Below are 17656 nucleotides of genomic sequence, written 5' to 3' on the forward strand. Positions count from 1 at the left end.
AATAAGGAGTGAGACTTTTTGTGACATTGTAGGCAGTATTTGTAAAATAATTTATTTAAATATTTATCAAAGTTGTATTTAAATATTAGTGAACTACATTCAAATGAGTGCATGTTTTATGAAAAACCTTTACAATGTTCTTTTTTTTTTCCCCTCAAAACAATCACAAGACAAAGTCGATCATTAAAACAAAACTCGTCAAATCTTACATGTTAAGTGGATATTTGCACATAACACTTGATACTGCACGTGGAGTGTATATACCTTTAAATTATTTGCAGTTGCAACACTGCTAATAAGAATACAAAATTATTACAAAATAGTACAAAAGACTACTCTTTGTATTTCTAAAGTGTCCTTAATCTGGCAGTGCATCAGACATCCGTAGTTGTTTTTGTTGACTCATGTCAAAAGTCCACTTGCATTGAAACATTGTATAACTGCGTGTTTATTTTCTCTCCCATTGGTCCATCCTTCTTGTCCTTGGGATTGTCCCAGACTGTACAGTTTGTTAACGAGGTATTTAGTTAAACTAATTCAGTGCACTCAGAAACTGTCAACCTGCTCCTCTTTCTCCTCCTGGTGGTTGGCTGTGGTTTGACAGGGTTTGCTGGTGCCATTTTGTTCTGGTTTAATTTCATGGTCTTCATAACTAATGTTATCATAAACGTGCCTCATGTGGTTTGTCATCTGCACGTCTTTGGCTTTAGCCCTCTGTTGCTGCAGCAGTACAGCTTTGTTCAAACCAGGACCTGGAAAACAGATATGCCTATTATAAGTACTGTAACAGGGTAAGATACAATGTTCAGAAAGTTTACATTTGCAAGTTTAGATTAATTTAAACCACACACATACCAAAGTAGCTGAGCAGGACAGGGAGGAACACCAGTCCATGGGCCATCCCAAGGAGTGTGATAACTAAGTTCAGCCTGAAGAAGAAGATCTGGATGAGCTGAGCTTTAGCAAAAGCCAGCACCAGAATCCCAGGCAGGTTGGTCATGGCTACACCTGCAAACACCTGCAGTAAACAGAAGGAAAATCAGACAATATTTAACCAACAACCCACTATATTTTTTAATTGTCTGTAATTTTGTGATTTGGGTGGACATTTGTTAAGGTCAGGACTGACTTTGTTTGAGTACACTTATCTTTTTGGTCATTGTATATGCATATATAGCTGTGAAGCATTTAAAACCTGCAGGTTAGTGGTACAATAGGTTCTAAACTGTCTGTTTCTATTATATTATTCAGATTTCATAATATTATAATATTAGTGCTTGAGATCAATCAGTCATTAGTTAGTCTGCCATAACTGTTGATAATGATGATAACAGTTGTCAAATGCTGCATACCGCACTGCCCATGTTGGCTGTGGCCTCCTTGGCTCTTTCTACATGAGTCGGCTTTGTGCTCAGAGCAAACGATCTGGTCATATGAGACACAAACTCCACAGATATACCAACAGCCTGTAAGAGGTTTACAACAACACATATATTTTAATTTCTTTTGGAATCAATAATCTCATCTATGTAGTAAACAGGTGTTTGTTTTACCGTAACCAGATTGATAAGGGCCACTGCATTGTAATCTATTCCCCACAGTGTCATGACACCCACAGTATCAACCACGATCATGACAATGGTGATAAGATTAAGCAGCCCGGAGCTCAGGTCCAGCCCCAGCAGCAGGCAGCACACTACAAACGTGGGCAGCAGACATAGAGATATGTTGAAGAGCCCCTCTGGTACTATGGTCAAATACTGCTCATAGAAGACATTAGTCAATCTGCAATGAGAATAGACAGGACTGGTCATTGGCAAAGACCTGTTTAGAAAAGCAGTTTCATTGCAGTATACATGCAGGATTTTGTAGGTACAGTGATTTTTTTATTTTATATGAAGCGAGTATATATGTGCAACTTCAGAAATGCTGCAGTTTATTTATATACACATAGCGTGGACTCATTGGAGGGTTTTTTCTGGTATTAGTTGTTTTCAAATTCTACAATATGATGATTTGATACTCTCAAGAGACAAGAGACAGTTTTTTTTCCCTATTGAACAATGTACTTTTCCATAAAATTTCTAAAAGGTAAATTCACAAATATTGAACCTGATCATTTCTCACACTGACAAGACCAACTGACACCTTGAAATACAAGAGAAAGAAATCTGCATTTTAACATTATTCACTTTAGCTGCCTTCAGTCTGTATTAAATATCATTAGCCTATAGAATGTAGTGATGTAATCTGAAACCCAGCAATACAATTCAATATTAGTATTGTGCAACATTTCTCTGAAGAAAAGTCTCTTATTCTCTATATCTCTCTTATTATCTTGACAAAAGTATCTAAATACCAACAGTGTACAGAGGAAGCCTCAGAATGGTACCTACGTATAAGGGAAGACCTCAAAGTCTGGTGAGGTGCCTGGGACCTGCCTCATGCCCAGAGTGATGTTATGGGCCAGTTCTCTGGCTCTAAGCAGAGCAGCCGTGAACTCCTGAGAGTTTGTAAGAGGAGTGTGATAGGCCATGAACCGAGATGCTGTAACCAAAATATAATTTTTTATACATTTTTTAGATATATTTTTGTTGAGATTGTATCTATATTCTTGTGTACAAGATGAAAATTGTATTACACCTACCTATAATTTCTCCACTCTCATCCCTCACCACAGCAGTGTCATATGCTCCAAGGCCTCTGTTCAAAAAGCAAATAGAGTACATATTACATAGAAGAACAACACTGATCATTCAATCCATAATTGATTGATTGACCTACCCTTTTGGGCATTGCAGATCGGGCCTGTTCCCCAAGAAATCAGGTAAAAATCTGTTAAACTGTTCCACACTGGGCCTGAGAACACCGTCTGGAGGAGTCTTCATGCATTTAAATGGGCAGCGGAAAGCACCAGCTAACAGGACACAGTAGCAAGTGTACATTTTTTTGGTTTGTTTTTTGCATTAAAAAAAAACAAAAAAAATGCTGTATCGTCTCACTTTCATTTGCAGGACAGAATTGACCCTGATTTGGCCCTGAGCCATAAAGACGGCAGCATTTTGATCCAGGGTTCAGCCAGTCAATGAAATCGTCCACCCAGGAGTTTGACGGAATCCCTATGTAGGATCTACACAGGGAATTATCAGACTTGAGCATCGAGACTCGATGAGCAAAGCAAAATATATTTTGTTACAAAATATTTTGAGAAGATAAATTTCAGTATTAATGTAAAAAGCACTGTGAAAATAATGATTTTTTTAAGTTATTTTTTCAATGCACTGTCATGGAACTTTTGAATGGTCAAAAAAATGTGCTCGTCTTAAAAAGGTCTAGAAATCTACATGTCAGTGTAAAGGCCTTCTTGGTTGTTAGAGGCTCATATAGACAAATAGCATTACTTGCATTAGCTCAAATACAGTCATTATATTGCTTTAATTTACAGGCGTTCTGTGCTGAGTGAGTTCAGGTGGTTTATCATTAACTGCAGAACGCTGTCGGTCTGGAGCAGTGTGGTAGAAGAAAGTTCAAGGACATGTCACAGAGATAGACAGTGAGAGACTAGGGTGCTTTCCTCATTTCACTATTATCTACTCTGAGGCAAATTATGAAAGTGTCTCTTTTGTGCAGGTAAAAATCTAACAGTAAGAAAACAAAAGTTGAACAAACACAGTGCTCAATTGCTATAGACAATATCTGATCATTTTTATGGAATCTAATTTTATTGGGGGTATTTCTTTATTTATAATATGAGGTTGGACTTAAATAACTTGTTTCTTACATGTTCTAATATTTAGTAAAAAATAATCCTACTCCATATTTGTAAACTGACTTACAGCTCCGGGTATTCAGTGGCATATTGGATCTTTTGGGTGAGAGAGAACTGGTCACAGCCGACACTGGAGCAGACTGCGTTCATGCCTTCCACTGTAGCAAAGTTAAAGCCCTTCTTTGTTACGAAATACACAGGTACTCCCACTTCAAAGTATTTGTACAAATATTCAAAATAGGTCAGCATGTAAGAGCCCTGTAAACATAAGAAGAAAGAAATATGCCAAGCTTATTTGAATATGATTTGTATAAGGATATATGAATTCATTATTATTATGGTACTAGACTGGCTCTTTGGATTGCCTGGCACTGTAAGCGACAGTTACTGTTCCATGTACTGTTTTTTAATATGTTTTTACACTGGATCCTTTTTCAGAAGGAACCAGCCACATGTCTTTGAGTGGAATGACCAATGGGGTGGCCCAACAACAGCATATGCACTTGGTTGAAGGGGAATTGCGTACTTCACCACTGTCACACCTTGATGTCATGTAATTAGATTATTTTTAGTTACGTGATAAAAACAAAATGAATATACTAACTTTAGGCATAGCCAGCTCTTGATCCAGACCGACCGTCACATTAAACATGAGGAACAAGGAAGCGCAGAACATGAAAATGAACAGCAACATCTGCAAAGAGCATAAATGTTCAGTACATAATTCATTTGAATTATACATTTTAATCAATGTTAACTATTTGTCTAGTTGCTTTACCACAATAACTCTTGTGACATTGTGCAGAAGGACAGGGGCATAGAATTTTCTCATAAAGGGAAGCAGGAAGCCCTCGTTGGATTTGTTGGGGCGCTGAGTAGACACAGTGACACAGCACAGCAGCTCGCAGCGGTTACTGTCCTGGCGACGGGCATCAAGAGAAAGCAGGGCCACAAATGCGGTCATCTGCAGCACGAAATCCATGAGCACAGCCAGTGCAGCGTACAGAGCAAAAGACTTCACCGCAGGCATCGTGGACATGGCACCTGGGAAACAGAGAGAGGGATTTTAACTTTTAAGATACATAATAATAATAATGCCTCACATGCTTTACAGGCCTCTCAAAGCACTTCACTGTAGTCATTATTCATTCACTCTGTACTGGGTGGTGGTAAGCGACTATTGCAGCCACAGCTGCCGTGGGGTAGACTGGCGGAAGCGAGAATGCCAATTTGCACCATGAGCCACTCCGACCACAACCAATGATCCACATACACACCACTTTCATACTAGGCAATGTGGGTGAAGTGTCTTGCCTAAGGACACAATGACAGAACAGAGCAGGGATTGATCTTCCGACTTTTGGACTGGGCCACTGCTCTAACCACAGAGTCACTGTCGCCCTTATGCCAATTTTTATCAACAACCCATCAAGCCCATATGGCTTTAATGCAAACAATTGGATGCAGATAGATATCATTTTTACATTTGCATATAAACTGTCAGTTGGCCTGGTGTGGTCCTACATTGGAGCGATGGTTTACTGAAACATTTTGGCATTCAGTCATTAGCAGGATTATCTTCTATGGGTGAGAAAATAATAAATAGAAAATAGTGGCTTTATTTTATTACCCAGAAAAAAGCAAACAGACTCAGAGAGGCTGCAGAGGAGCATGCTGGGAGCTACACTGCCCAAGACACGGCCGATCTGCTCCTCCCTCTTCTCACCCGGTCTCCGAACATCTCTCTTTAGCAAAGAAAGTTTTACACGTCTAATTGTATTGTACAAATGATCATAGACAAAATGCAAAACATTAGAATAACTCACCTGGTACTCCAATACAAAGATAAATATGTTGTCTGCTCCCACCGCCAGCACCAGGAAGGGCACCACCTGCAGGATGACCAGAGACGAGGGGATGCCCACCCACGAGTAGAAGCCCATAGAGGCCAGGACGGAGCAGCCAACCACCAGGATCCCGCCCAGTCCCACCAGAAACTTTGAGTCCACCTTTACAACAGATAGCATACGGTGAACTGAGTCAACTTTTTAACATATGTTTTAACTACTATACTGCAATCCCCTATAGTAATGCACCTAAGGTCTTCATGGTTAAGATAAAGAGCGCTGATAAGGGTATGTATTTCTAGTCTTATCTGCAACGTGAGAAGTGTATCTTTATCTACTACACAGTCTCTTATCTGAAAAGTGTGTAAAACTATGATTTTACAGTTACAATTAATAGGTTGTATAAAGCTTATTGCATACATTTACATTCTTTTAAGTGTAAAATCTCACCAATATACGTTTACAAGAAGAGTATTCTCCCAATGCAACTGCAATGTACACAAAGATTACAGCATAGCTAATCATGAAAATGGGGATATCTTCAGCAGTTGTGCGGTTAATCTCATCCTCCAAAGACCTCTGAGGAAAAACAAGAGACATGGAAGTTAAATGTTACCACTTTGTGATTATTTATAATATTACACGTTATGATCAGCCTGACAAGACAGCGGCCATATTTACATAGACACCTAAAATTTGATAATTATCTGATTTCTGTAATTATCAGTTATGTGTGTTATGTGATGTGAGTAATCTGATTTCTTCCTGATTGTGATTGTTCACATCTATGCAGGTTTTGACAAGGAAAATTATGAAAAGAGGGGAAACTAATGTGGCAAAAACAAAATAAATAGTTGATCAATAGTTTTAAAATTCATTGTATTTTGTCTTCTAAATGCTACAGTTACTTTAAAAATCCGCTAATTGACTGACACGTTTTTAATTATCAGATTTCTTTTGTACATGTAAATATACACCAAAATCAGATGTAATTATTGGGTCATTGATTATTCTGGTCATCAGATTTTGTACTCAGTACCAGCCCTGTGCATTCTCAATGATTGTAAACCTTTTTTATGAGAACGTCACATCTGACCAATGCAGACTGGGAACATCTATTGCCACTCTTACGACCTCTTTCTAATACATTTACAAGTTGTGCTAACAATACTTTGTGTCATACCTCTGCCATGTACGCAAATGTGAAGTTTGTTTTGGGATCTTTCTCATATTCTTGAACAATTTTAAGAAACTCAGTCTCCCACTGCATTGCCACTTTGAACCGGGGGTCCGTTCGGGGAAAGTTGTTGAGGGAGAAGGTCAGAATGAGGGCTTCTGCGTTTGTGTAGTCATCATCTACAAAAACGAGAGGACCAAAATAATTAACCTTCACAAGTTTTTCGTGGTATTTATAACTTATATTTGATCACTTACTATTATAGCCTCCTACTGCCAAAAAGGGGAAAACTGGAGCTCCATAATCAGCCATGCAGCTCATGCCCAAGTCAGTAATGTCTTTGAAGGACAGTGGGGAGCTGAAGAAAAACACATGTGATTGTTCAAGTTCAATCGTATTTAATATATTTGTTACAATCTTTTGCTATAAACACAATATTATTACTTTTACTGAATATTGTTTTTACATAAACTCTTACTTGACACAGTAGATGAAGTGGTCCCTCCAGTCCACCTCTTTGGTCACTCCCAGTTCGGTCATGTTCACCTTATCGTTGATGTTATCTAAGCTGTTCTGGAAATACTGGGGCAGGCTGTTTACGGCGCAGTCTGTGGTTTGGGGGTTGGTTGGATTCAGTGGCGCAAAACACACATCCTTCAAACTCGCAGTGCGATTCAGGTCCTTTGAGAAAAACTCTATATCCTAAAAAGGACAAGTTAGAGTCTGTTAGAATGGGCATTACTTTTTTCTGTCTATTGTAAAGTTACATCCTAATGAGCAGTAATTTGCACATTAACTTAGTTTTATAGAACAAGCACAAAAATAATCCCACTTCTGTAAATTCTGTAAAGGTTAATCAACCTAAAAAACAAGGCTAGTATTTAGATACAGCAACACTATCATTAATTTCTTTATATTCATTCATTTATGCATGTCCTCTAAAATCTGGCCTTTTAATTTTTTTAATTCTGGATGCTGATTCTAATACATTTATCCAGACAAAAGAAATACTGCACTCGTTTCTTTTCATATGTGTAGGGAAATAATTGTAAACTGTGATGTTGATTACCCTTATTCGTGTTTGTAGCTCCAACAGTTCAATAATCAGATCTTTGGAAATAATCCCACTGAAGTTTTGAGGTCCAAAAAGTAGAGAATCATAAACTTTTCCTTTTCTTTGGGGTGCTGTGAGAATCAGCTGGTTGGTCCGGAAGAAAGGCCCAAAGTTTGAGTCATGGAAGTCCTTCTCTTGGCGGGCACGACTGTTGGGGGCTGACCACAGCTCGACCGGGTCTGTGGTCAGCTCAATGTGCATGAGGCCAGTGGCAAAAGCAGCAACAGCAATAGCTGAGATGAGCAGCACCTACAAAGGAAATATTATTGATATAATATAAACCAATAAAATGAATATTAGGAGGTTTTGTTAGGTTTACCTACAAATAATTTGACAAAAAAGTTACAGTCTTGAATGAGTTGTGCAAATATATACTTTACTAATTGATGTCTTTGTTTGATTTTGAATGTGAATCAAAGATACATTTATCCACAGATGGTCAATATATTTCATTCTACTGAATAAACCTCATTTGAGTTCATCCCAATCATGCTGTTGAGCTGTACTTAGCCCAATAAAATGGTAAGGTTGCTTTAGGATTATTATAAGTAAGTAGTAGACACTACTGACAACAAATAATTATGTTTGTGGATTTTTGTCTTGGCATTTTTATTATTCATGGGCTTCAGTCACAGGCTTTACCATGGACATGACAATGCTATTTTGTTAACTTCTGAGTATTCAAATGACAGAAAATATGGTGTTTAATTGCTGGTTGCTCTGGCAGAAGATATAATGGCATGGATATAATGTAATGTCTAAGCGTGAAAGGTTTGCTTCTGCTTCTCATTACTCACCGTTAATGGATAAGTAGCCATTAATTTTCCCCAGGTTTGAAATATGGAACTTAAGAAAGCCTGTGCAGCCAGACTGTTCTTGTCAGTGCATGTCACCTCTGAAGGGTGAATGGGTCTTTGAATAACATCATTGCTATTTAAATCTTTTTTCTTTTTTTCAGTTTTTGGCTTCTTAGAGTTCATGTAGCAAGTCACAGATATGTAGAATATGAAGGCAAACATCAGAAGACAAAGCATGATAATGGAGATCAACAAAAATCCATCCACACCGAAAAGTTTGAAAGGGCCTGGTGGTTCTTTGGGTCCTGGGACGACAGGGCATGCTTCTTGACAGTCCTGGCATGAGCAAGCCTTGCCTCCTGTTGGTGTTACTTGGTTACATTTCAGAGCGGTGCCATTGTATGGAATTATACCATCTGGTAAAGATCCAGCAGCACTATCAGGAATGAGCTGAAAGTCAATGTCTAATGGGGCAAGGCCATTACTAGAGTCTCCTTGGAAGTCATACCAGCGCTGAGCAGTGCATAGTTTGGCACCATAGCGACCACACATTGTTGAGATCGCATATCCACCTGTAGCTGGGATACGGACATTTTTGCAAGACTGGAAAGCACTCTCTGTAAATTTGTAAGACAGATATGATTGATAGGCCACCACAGCTTCTCGGGTGACACCCAGGTTGGTGATGTTCATGACTCTAGTGACGTTCACGTGTTGGCTTTGATCGGGACTGCAGGTGTTGATGCAGTGTACGTGGGCAAAGTTGTAAGAACAAGAAGGGCAGCGGATGAGGACAGCTTTCGAAAGAGTCAGACTGGTTTCCAGGGAGAGGAGTTGTGGAATTGAGCAGCAGGCATATGTGTTGCTCTCTCCTTGATCCAGCATCGGACACACCTATAGCAACAATACACAACAATTATATACAATATACCAGTAATTATTATATTTGTAGGAATATGTTATTGTCAATAATGGATACAAATTGGTTGCTGGACTTATATATTTCACATACATTAAGTAGGGCCAGTTTACTGTTAATTAAAAATGCATGTATTTGTACAGGAGGAAGAAAGCAGTCGACCCACAGTACAAGGTCCCACTCAGTCAAACACCCCTACCCAAGGGTGACATATCCACTTTGTCATTATGCTATATGATATTTGTACATTATACTCATCCAATTACTTTTTACAGCAAACTAAATTCTAACTAACTATTCTAACTAAATTCTAACTTGTTACCTGTTTGAGCTTCCTGTAGTGTTCGCCTGATAACCGTCTTGCAGGGCTGTAGTTTAAACAGGGCACAATTGGCTTAATAAGAGTTCCATTTAGTGTGGGGTTTCGACCACACTCTTCATAAAATATACATTTTCCTGGTTCATGTTGGGCTTCTGTCAGGACCTGTGTTTGAAAAATAAATCAATCAATAAAAATACAACAAAAGACTATATGGTATTAACTGATAAATGCCATGATTGCTTTAGGACTCTTCTGAAAATGAGAACACAGTTTATCTAATCATCTGCTGTTATACAATAATAATTTTCTACATAGTTCCTCAATCGAAAGTAATGAAAAACCTGTATATAGAGCTTATTTACAGTTTAGGTACACATACAAATAGAAACACAGCTTTTGTTCCCTTGTTAAAATGACTTACCAAACAGCAGAGTAAAGTGAAGAGAGCTGCTACTCGGGCCATGACTCCACAGTCCTTCAGTTGATTCAGTTGCGTTTATTTCTATTTCTATAATGAAATTTAGGAGCACATTAGACAGAGCCTGTGAGTGAGAGGGACTTGTGCTTCTGTGTCTCAGCCCTCTCCCTCCTAGTATCTGTGAGAATAAAGTTTTTTCACTTGAAAATCACAGCCTAACGTCACACGTTTCTTATCTGGTGTGATGCAGACTCTGACCAATCACAGCTGCATACAATCAATATTTCTGATTGATAATTAACACGTACTGAGACTGTGATTGAGTTGCTGGGACAAACTATGGAAGATCCATAATAATAACCACACCTCTCACCACCTATGTGAGGGAGTACACCTATGTGAGCGGGATTGCTACATATTTATAATACTTTGTAATGTAGTTAGTTGTGCAGTTTAGGGCACCTTTATGTAAGTTATATGAACATTATTAATGACTCCATTACTGGGGCCAGTATGACTTACCCTCCATATTCGGGTTCGGACCAAGAGAATGCCCTTGCATCATTGTGGTTATGTACTTGTCAAAACAGGCTGCCCCAATAACAAGGCAAGATGTGTCAAATGAAAACAGCTCCCTAGGGGAGAAAACAATACCTCAGCAATGAGTAATAGTATTTTATTGATAGTCATCCACCTACCTAACATTACCAAGGGGTTGAGCCTTGGTAAGTAAATACAGTAATGCGGAAGAAGGATTAAAATATTGCAGTTGTAAAGTGCTCTCATAACAACTTGCTTTGGATTTTTTCCTCTCTTCACTTTCTTCACAATGTTTAAACATTTCTTTCCCAATGGCACAACCATTTTGGGTAAGTGCTAAAATTTGTTTTGTGTATATAAATATGGCATAAGACATGCGTATCTACAATGATAAGATGACAGCAGGCCATCCCTCAAGGATTTTTACTTTATAATTGATCTTATCTTGGTCAAGGTCAAAAGCAGAACAAAACATACAATCAAGGTCGGGCCATGTAACAGAGAGCTATCAGGCCAAATCGTGATAAACTCAGATGGGCAAGGCAAGAAAAAAGATGATAATCTGAAGATGGCTTTGACATGTCATGATGATAATACATGATGCTAAAGTTGAGCATCAAATGGTCCAATTCTCTGAATGAAGGGGAAGGGGAAAAACAGATGTCAAAAGAAAGATCTATTAACTGCAGTCATTAGTCAAAGATCTATTAACTGCAGTCACTGTTATCAGATAGGCTCTATTTAATGATCCATATCCCCCCCTGTAAAAAACTGACATAGTTTGAATTATGGTGTAGGTGCTACGGAAAACAACAAAACTGCCATGTTTGTTCAATAACTAGAAGTAATTTTATTTCTAAATATGGACAAAAAGAATAGAATGTGTAGTCTTGTATAGTTACACAAGGAAAACTAGAAACTTTTACTCTCTGTCAATTACTGTTCTTCAAAACCAGGAACATAAATGTTATTTTTGATATTTGTTGTTCTGTTCAGGATTTTCACTCAGCATCTGCAGAAGGCTGATCTGATATTCAGATCCAGTCAGCACCACTGCTTTTTATTATCGACTCTGGTTGTTATCGCTATTTATGGTGCTCTTGTTGCGCTGGCGACCCATTATCATTGTAAACCCTTCTGTAGGTGAGGGGTAGTTTCCTTGATAATGTCATATCAGCATATTAAAAGAATCCTAAAAATCACCCTCTGCTTTCTTTTTGGTCAACAAGCTTTGACAAGGCAGTACTGGGCAAATCTGCAATTGAAACACAAAACTAAACAAGCCACCAGGGGCCACGGCAAATATTGTGACTCTCAGTCCAGTCTGTTTGAGTTTAAATTAACAAAAGTCAGACATTTTCTGAAATTAATCTTAAATAAATCTTATACAAGCGGTTTGGATATTTTAGGTGTAACTTAAATCAGTGTTTTCCTTTCTGGTGTAGACTGAATAAAAATGGTATATGTAAGCCTACTACAGTTTTCATCATTGAGAATGTTTTGGAAGATTTCCCACACCACTATAATTAAAACAAGATAATATAACAGAAATAGTAGATCAACCTTCTACCCAAGTAAGGGTGTACTGGGAGGGTGAGAAAAAGCTTAGAGGGTGTTCAGTACAAAAAAAAAGTTGTTAACCACTGGCCTAAGTTGCTGTATGTTCCTAAAATAATTAAATGTGTGCAATATAGGTTGGAGAAATTTAGACATTTTTGACAGAGGAAAATTTGTGATAAGTTATATGTTTATTAAAAGCATAGCTAAATAGACAGTTAAGTATAATATTGAATAGGATTTCCAAAGATAAAAAGGTACCTGCAATATAGGGAGTCCTGTTCTGAGATGTTTTATAGGTCACAATGTGAATTAATTGGAGTTTAATATCAATTTTGATTACAGAATTAGTCAAAATGTCAATTCAATAAATGTAACTCAATTGATGTGTAGCTGGGTTTATTTGCTTGAATAATAGGAGGCTGTAAAAATGCAATTTAAGCTATTGATTATCAAAAATGTACAGCACTCCGAGTCCCAGAGAAAATATTAATTCTAATTATTTCATACAATTAAAAATACATCAGGGGGGAGAAATTAATTTATTTGAAAAACATCAACATATTTTGGACAAAAAAAAAAAAAAAATCCCTACAAGTAGTCACATTTGCATGAGAAATACAGTAAAATAAATCTTGTTTTGAGAGTCATGGAATTTTAGTACAAAATGTATACAAGTACAAATAAAAAGTAAAAAATAAACATGCAATTTTAACAATGATGCTCACAGTGTGAACTTTTAAAACAGGGTGAAAGACACAATTCAAAACCTGCGCTGTTTATTAGGTACTACATAGTCCCCTGGTCCAGGAAGGCCTCTGGGGAAGCCCCCCTGTCCTGGCCCAGGCATGTTGCTGTTTCCAGACATCACGGGGCTACCCTCAGCTCCTCCAGACTGGCCTGAGTTGCCCCCCAGTGAGTTTCTGTTCATGGGCATACCCATGTGCATCCTCATGTCGGGCTCTCTGCTCTCAGAGAAGTTCCCTCTGAAGCCCTCCTGCTGCCTCTTCATCATCTCCTCATTGCGCATCCGGAGCTCCTCCTCGTGGCGCCTCCTCTCCTCTTCTTGCCGCAGCTCGGCCTGCTTCCTCTTCTGCACCTCCTGACTGTGCAGTTCCTCCATGCGCCTCAGCTCCTCCTGACGCCGGAGCAGGTCCTGTCTCATCAGCATCACCTGGTGTTCATGTCGTGCAGCCTCCATTTCTGTCTCTAGTTTCTCTTGAGCCTCTTTCATGTTACGGTCCACCATCTCATACTGCTGTTTCTCCATCTCCATCAGAGCTTTCCAACGCATGGCATACTCGTACTCAAAAGTGCCCGGCTGTGCAAACCGTGGGGGCTGCTCCCTCTCTTTATGATACTGCTGGTTTTTGTTGATGAGCTTATCTGGTAAACCTTCATCTTCATCCAGTTGCTCCATTGGCTCAACTGTAATAGGTCTTGGGAACGCTGTGAGGAGATAGGCGCCATCACCACACTTATCCAAGGCTTTTCTAGCAGCTGGCTTTGAGGTGAACTCCACTATTCCTTTCCCCGTCGGCCTGCCTCGGTCATCCACAATGACCACTGCTCTCTCGATTTGACCGAAGACAGCAAAGGCCTCCTCTAGAAGCTCGTTTGACGCAAAATCAGGCAAATTCTTCACTGACAGAGCTGCACCGTGAGTAGCAAACCTCACTCGTATTGGTTTTCCCCTGAAGGGAGTATCGTCGAGCTCGGCTCTTGCAATCTCTGCGATGATCCTGGTCTCCAACCGCACGAAGCCGAAGCCTCTTTCCTTATTGACGAAAATCTCACTAGCCTTTCCGTACTTTGCGAACAGGGTATCCAGCTCTTCCTCGGTCACGCCTGGAGGGAGATTGCCCACGAACAGCCTGCATCGCTGGGTGAATGTTTTCTCTCCCGGCTTCCTAAAGCTTTGCAGATCCAGAGTGAGGGACTCATTGACGCTCCTGTGCTCGGAGGAGTCAGGCTGCTGGCCATTGCTGTTCGCTCCGCCGCTGTGGCCATGCTCTGGAGGCCCAGTGGTGTGGCGATTAGCGCCATGGTTGTGGTGGGGACCCCTGTTTCCTTGCATTTCAAAAAATTACGAAAACACAAAGGAGTGAACTGATAGGAGAATACAACACAACCTCAATGTAGGCCGTGGCTCACAAAGAGCTGCTAAAATGGCGAGGCTTCCTGCAGAAACGCTATTGTGACCTAATTTACAAGAGCCGGGAACATGACGTCATTTTAGCGCGACGAGATGGAGAGATGCTGTGTTTTATCCACGGTTTTATCCAGATTAGGTTGAAGATTGTTGTTATAATTATTCCCTTACGTACACGTGCTGTCACCTGCTGTATTCTGCACTGTGAGGGTGTTAAATGCAACAATTTACCTCTGAACGCCACGGTGGAGCCTCTTGTTTTTCTCTCTCTCTTCTTGTTTTTTCTCGCGAGATTTCACTCTCCCGACAGAGTGAATTCGCGGGAAGAGTTTCATGTTCTCTGACAGAGGATAAGGGACATCATACGACGACTTTAAATACCGGGGATTATATTCTTAAGTGTACGGTTTAAGGTAAAATGTGCTTCAAATGTTGACAATAATCAGGCAAAGCTACTTCCCGGCGAGAGTGCATGTTTGTTGTCATTACAGACAATTAGCAGATCAAGTCGAACATGTCTGAAATATTACAACTCCTACAAAATTTACCTTTAGCTTTCTGACACAGTAATGTCACACGTTAACAAAATAACTTTATTCACATTTTTACATCTCTGCAGTGATCATGTTTTCTGATATAAGTGCCCAGAAGGAGGGCTCCACTGTGCTTTGCCCTCCTGCGTCTGATGAGCAGCTGCCTTCATATCAGAGGGTGTCCATCCCTTACAACCTCTGCTCCGAGCGGTACAGCGTTGGAGAGCGAAGCTTCAATCGCCAGTATGCTCACATTTACGCAGCACGACTGATGGAGATGAGACCTTTGCTTACAGAGAGAGCCAAGCAAAAGTGGGGTTAGTAAATGTGTATAAAATAAGCAGCCGGCAATTATATTTATGCTGATATTTGTTTGTATTTGCATCTCTTAAGGGTCTGAAGTTGCCGTCAGAAAGTTGTGTGATCTTCAGACAGGAGAGCAGTGTTGCATCGTGGGAACATTGTTCAAACGTATGGAGTTACAGCCATCAATTCTAAAAGAGATCAGTGAAGAGGTTCGCAGTCTTTATGGATAGTTTTATATTGTGGGCAGTACTATTTTGTATTTGTATTTGAATATGTTTGTTTTCTCTTGTTTTTTTGTTCAGCACAATCTTCTGCCTCAGCCTCCACGTACCAAGTACATAAATGACACAGATGAGTTGATTTTGGAAGACGAGCTTCAGAGAATCAAACTGGAAGGGAAAATTGACAAAGACAAGTGTTTCACGGGTTTGGATTCTTTTGATTTTACAGTTGTCTTCATAATATCCAATGAACAAGCAACAAGTTTAATTTCTCTGTTATTGGCTTAGGCTGTGTTGTGGCTATACATGGAGCTGAGACAATTGATGGGAAATTCATAGTTGAGGACTTTTGTACTGCTGAGTTTCCGGTTCAGGCACCTCGGCCAACAATTAGCACTGACAGGTAACCAAATGTAAACAAATGAATAAGCAATATTTCACATGTTTACTTGAACAGACTGTTTGTCTTTACAGATTTGTGCTGCTAGTCTCAGGGCTTGGTCTAGGAGGAAGCCAGGCTGACAGTCTGCTGGGATTGCAATTGCTGGTGGATATGATTACTGGACAGTTAGGTGACCAGGGAGAGCAAAGTGGGGCATCAACTATATCCAGAGTTCTTCTGGCAGGAAACTTACTCAGTCAACACACCCAGGACAAAGATGCATCGACAAAGGTATGCATCTTTGCACTGGTTACATTTTCAGTAGACTCTGGAGAAATAATTTCTAAGTCTCTTCTGTTAAGGCCAAGTACCTTACAAAGAAAACACAGGCTGGAAGTGTAGATGCCATGCGTCTTTTGGATGATCTCCTACTTCAACTTGTGGTACTTTTCAAGTATTCTTTTTATACATTAGCAATTACTTAACACCTAGGCGCAAGAGATGTATACTCCCAAAGTATATCCCTTTCTTCTTTTTCAGTCATCTGTACCAGTTGATGTAATGCCAGGCCAGTATGACCCTACCAACTACACCCTCCCTCAGCAGCCTCTACATCGCTGTATGCTCCCTATGTCTTCTGTATATCCCACGTTGCAGCTGGTTTCCAACCCATATCAAGCTGAAATAGATCAAGTGAGGTTAGTCACTTAAGGAATTGAGAAGTGCATTAAAACTATTGTGTGCCAAGCAGGTATTAATTAAGTTTGTTTTTTAATTAAGGTTTTTGGGAACATCCGGTCAAAATGTTATTGATATACAGAAATACAGCAGTTTAAACAGCCATCTAGAAATATTGGAAGAAACTCTACATCTAAGACATCTCGCACCAACTGCACCTGATACTTTAGGTTTGTAATCCATCCTTATTTATCACTCATATTATTATTTTCCAGAGCCACATGTTTTTTCTTGTTAGGTTGTTATCCGTTCTACCAAAAGGACCCGTTCATTTTGCAAGATTGTCCCCATGTGTACTTCAGTGGTAATGCACCATCCTTTGAGTCAAAGATCATTAAAGGTTTGTGTATTCTCTGCAATATGTAGTCATGTCTACCAACAGTACTTTTATTTCATTGTATTTTCTCATCTGCAACAGGCCGAGAAGGTCAGGAAGTCTTGTTGGTAGCCATCCCAGAATTCAGCAGCACACAGACAGCATGCATGGTCAACTTGCGCACTCTTGAATGTGAGCCAGTCAATTTCTCTGCCTTCTCTGCTGACGACGAGGAGAGCGAGATGAACGTTAGTCACTAAAATGCTAATAAAACCGGGTATGTAAAGACACGTCAACTATACCTAAATTTCCTAAATGGGATGATCATTTATAAACAATTTTTACACTAAATAATGTATCCAGTTTAATCGCTAACAATGAAGTAACATGACAAATGATTTCTGACTGTTACCATCTAAGAAAAACATTGGCTTGTTTATAGCAAATAAATGTAAATTCTGTCAACTGGACAAAAAGTTTGAGAGTGTGAAACTGTTTTGTCCAGTTAACAGAATTATTATGGATCATACCTGTAAACAGGTCAATGT

The 17656-nt window shown here is 39.4% G+C and overlaps 3 protein-coding genes across 4 annotated transcripts; 1 reads left to right on the forward strand and 2 right to left on the reverse strand.

Moving 5' to 3' along the window:
• Positions 1-18: 18 nt before the first annotated feature.
• On the reverse strand, positions 19-10549 carry npc1l1 (NPC1-like 1). 2 transcript variants are annotated; one of them, XM_033972408.2, is made up of 21 exons: positions 10367-10549; positions 9946-10107; positions 8705-9598; positions 7863-8156; positions 7272-7495; positions 7051-7151; positions 6800-6972; positions 6067-6195; positions 5596-5778; positions 5400-5514; positions 4548-4813; positions 4374-4463; positions 3837-4027; positions 3003-3130; positions 2785-2917; positions 2648-2703; positions 2397-2547; positions 1554-1785; positions 1353-1466; positions 856-1018; positions 19-752 (listed from the first exon to the last, which is right to left on the reverse strand). In XM_033972408.2, exons 1-21 carry the CDS (start codon positions 10406-10408, stop codon positions 547-549), a joined length of 4047 nt encoding a protein of 1348 aa, XP_033828299.1. In that variant the 5' UTR covers positions 10409-10549; the 3' UTR covers positions 19-546. The 2 variants fall into 2 exon arrangements, with proteins under 2 accessions (XP_033828299.1, XP_055080466.1); XM_055224491.1 differs by having other exon boundaries at positions 2785-2911; positions 3000-3130.
• Positions 10550-13043: 2494 nt separating this feature from the next.
• On the reverse strand, positions 13044-14666 carry nono (non-POU domain containing, octamer-binding). The gene has a single exon (XM_033972755.2). It carries the CDS (start codon positions 14535-14537, stop codon positions 13224-13226), a length of 1314 nt encoding a protein of 437 aa, XP_033828646.1. The 5' UTR covers positions 14538-14666; the 3' UTR covers positions 13044-13223.
• Positions 14667-14901: 235 nt separating this feature from the next.
• On the forward strand, positions 14902-17558 carry pold2 (polymerase (DNA directed), delta 2, regulatory subunit). The gene is made up of 11 exons (XM_033973333.2): positions 14902-15025; positions 15232-15462; positions 15539-15660; positions 15754-15877; positions 15961-16075; positions 16147-16345; positions 16417-16497; positions 16595-16752; positions 16835-16962; positions 17031-17132; positions 17211-17558. Exons 2-11 carry the CDS (start codon positions 15237-15239, stop codon positions 17366-17368), a joined length of 1413 nt encoding a protein of 470 aa, XP_033829224.1. The 5' UTR covers positions 14902-15025; positions 15232-15236; the 3' UTR covers positions 17369-17558.
• The last annotated feature ends 98 nt before the right edge of the window (positions 17559-17656 follow it).

This window comes from Periophthalmus magnuspinnatus, chromosome 9 (genome assembly GCF_009829125.3).
Source record: "Periophthalmus magnuspinnatus isolate fPerMag1 chromosome 9, fPerMag1.2.pri, whole genome shotgun sequence".
In the NCBI taxonomy this organism is placed as follows: domain Eukaryota; kingdom Metazoa; phylum Chordata; class Actinopteri; order Gobiiformes; family Gobiidae; genus Periophthalmus; species Periophthalmus magnuspinnatus.

Bases quoted from the DNA above. Each gene is read 5' to 3' on its own strand.
- nono (XM_033972755.2), bottom strand. From the start codon at position 14,537: ATGCAAGGAAACAGGGGTCCCCACCACAACCATGGCGCTAATCGCCAC.
- npc1l1 (XM_033972408.2), bottom strand. From the start codon at position 10,408: ATGGCCCGAGTAGCAGCTCTCTTCACTTTACTCTGCTGTTTG. The intron at 6,196-6,799 runs GTATGACACAAA...GTTTTTCCTCAG, and splicing joins CATTTGCGTACATGGCAGAG to AGGTCTTTGGAGGATGAGAT. The intron at 2,704-2,784 runs GTAGGTCAATCA...CTTTTTGAACAG, and splicing joins GATCTGCAATGCCCAAAAGG to AGGCCTTGGAGCATATGACA.
- pold2 (XM_033973333.2), top strand. From the start codon at position 15,237: ATGTTTTCTGATATAAGTGCCCAGAAGGAGGGCTCCACTGTGCTTTGC. The intron at 16,076-16,146 runs GTAACCAAATGT...TTGTCTTTACAG, and splicing joins CCAACAATTAGCACTGACAG to ATTTGTGCTGCTAGTCTCAG. The intron at 17,133-17,210 runs GTTTGTGTATTC...CATCTGCAACAG, and splicing joins TGAGTCAAAGATCATTAAAG to GCCGAGAAGGTCAGGAAGTC.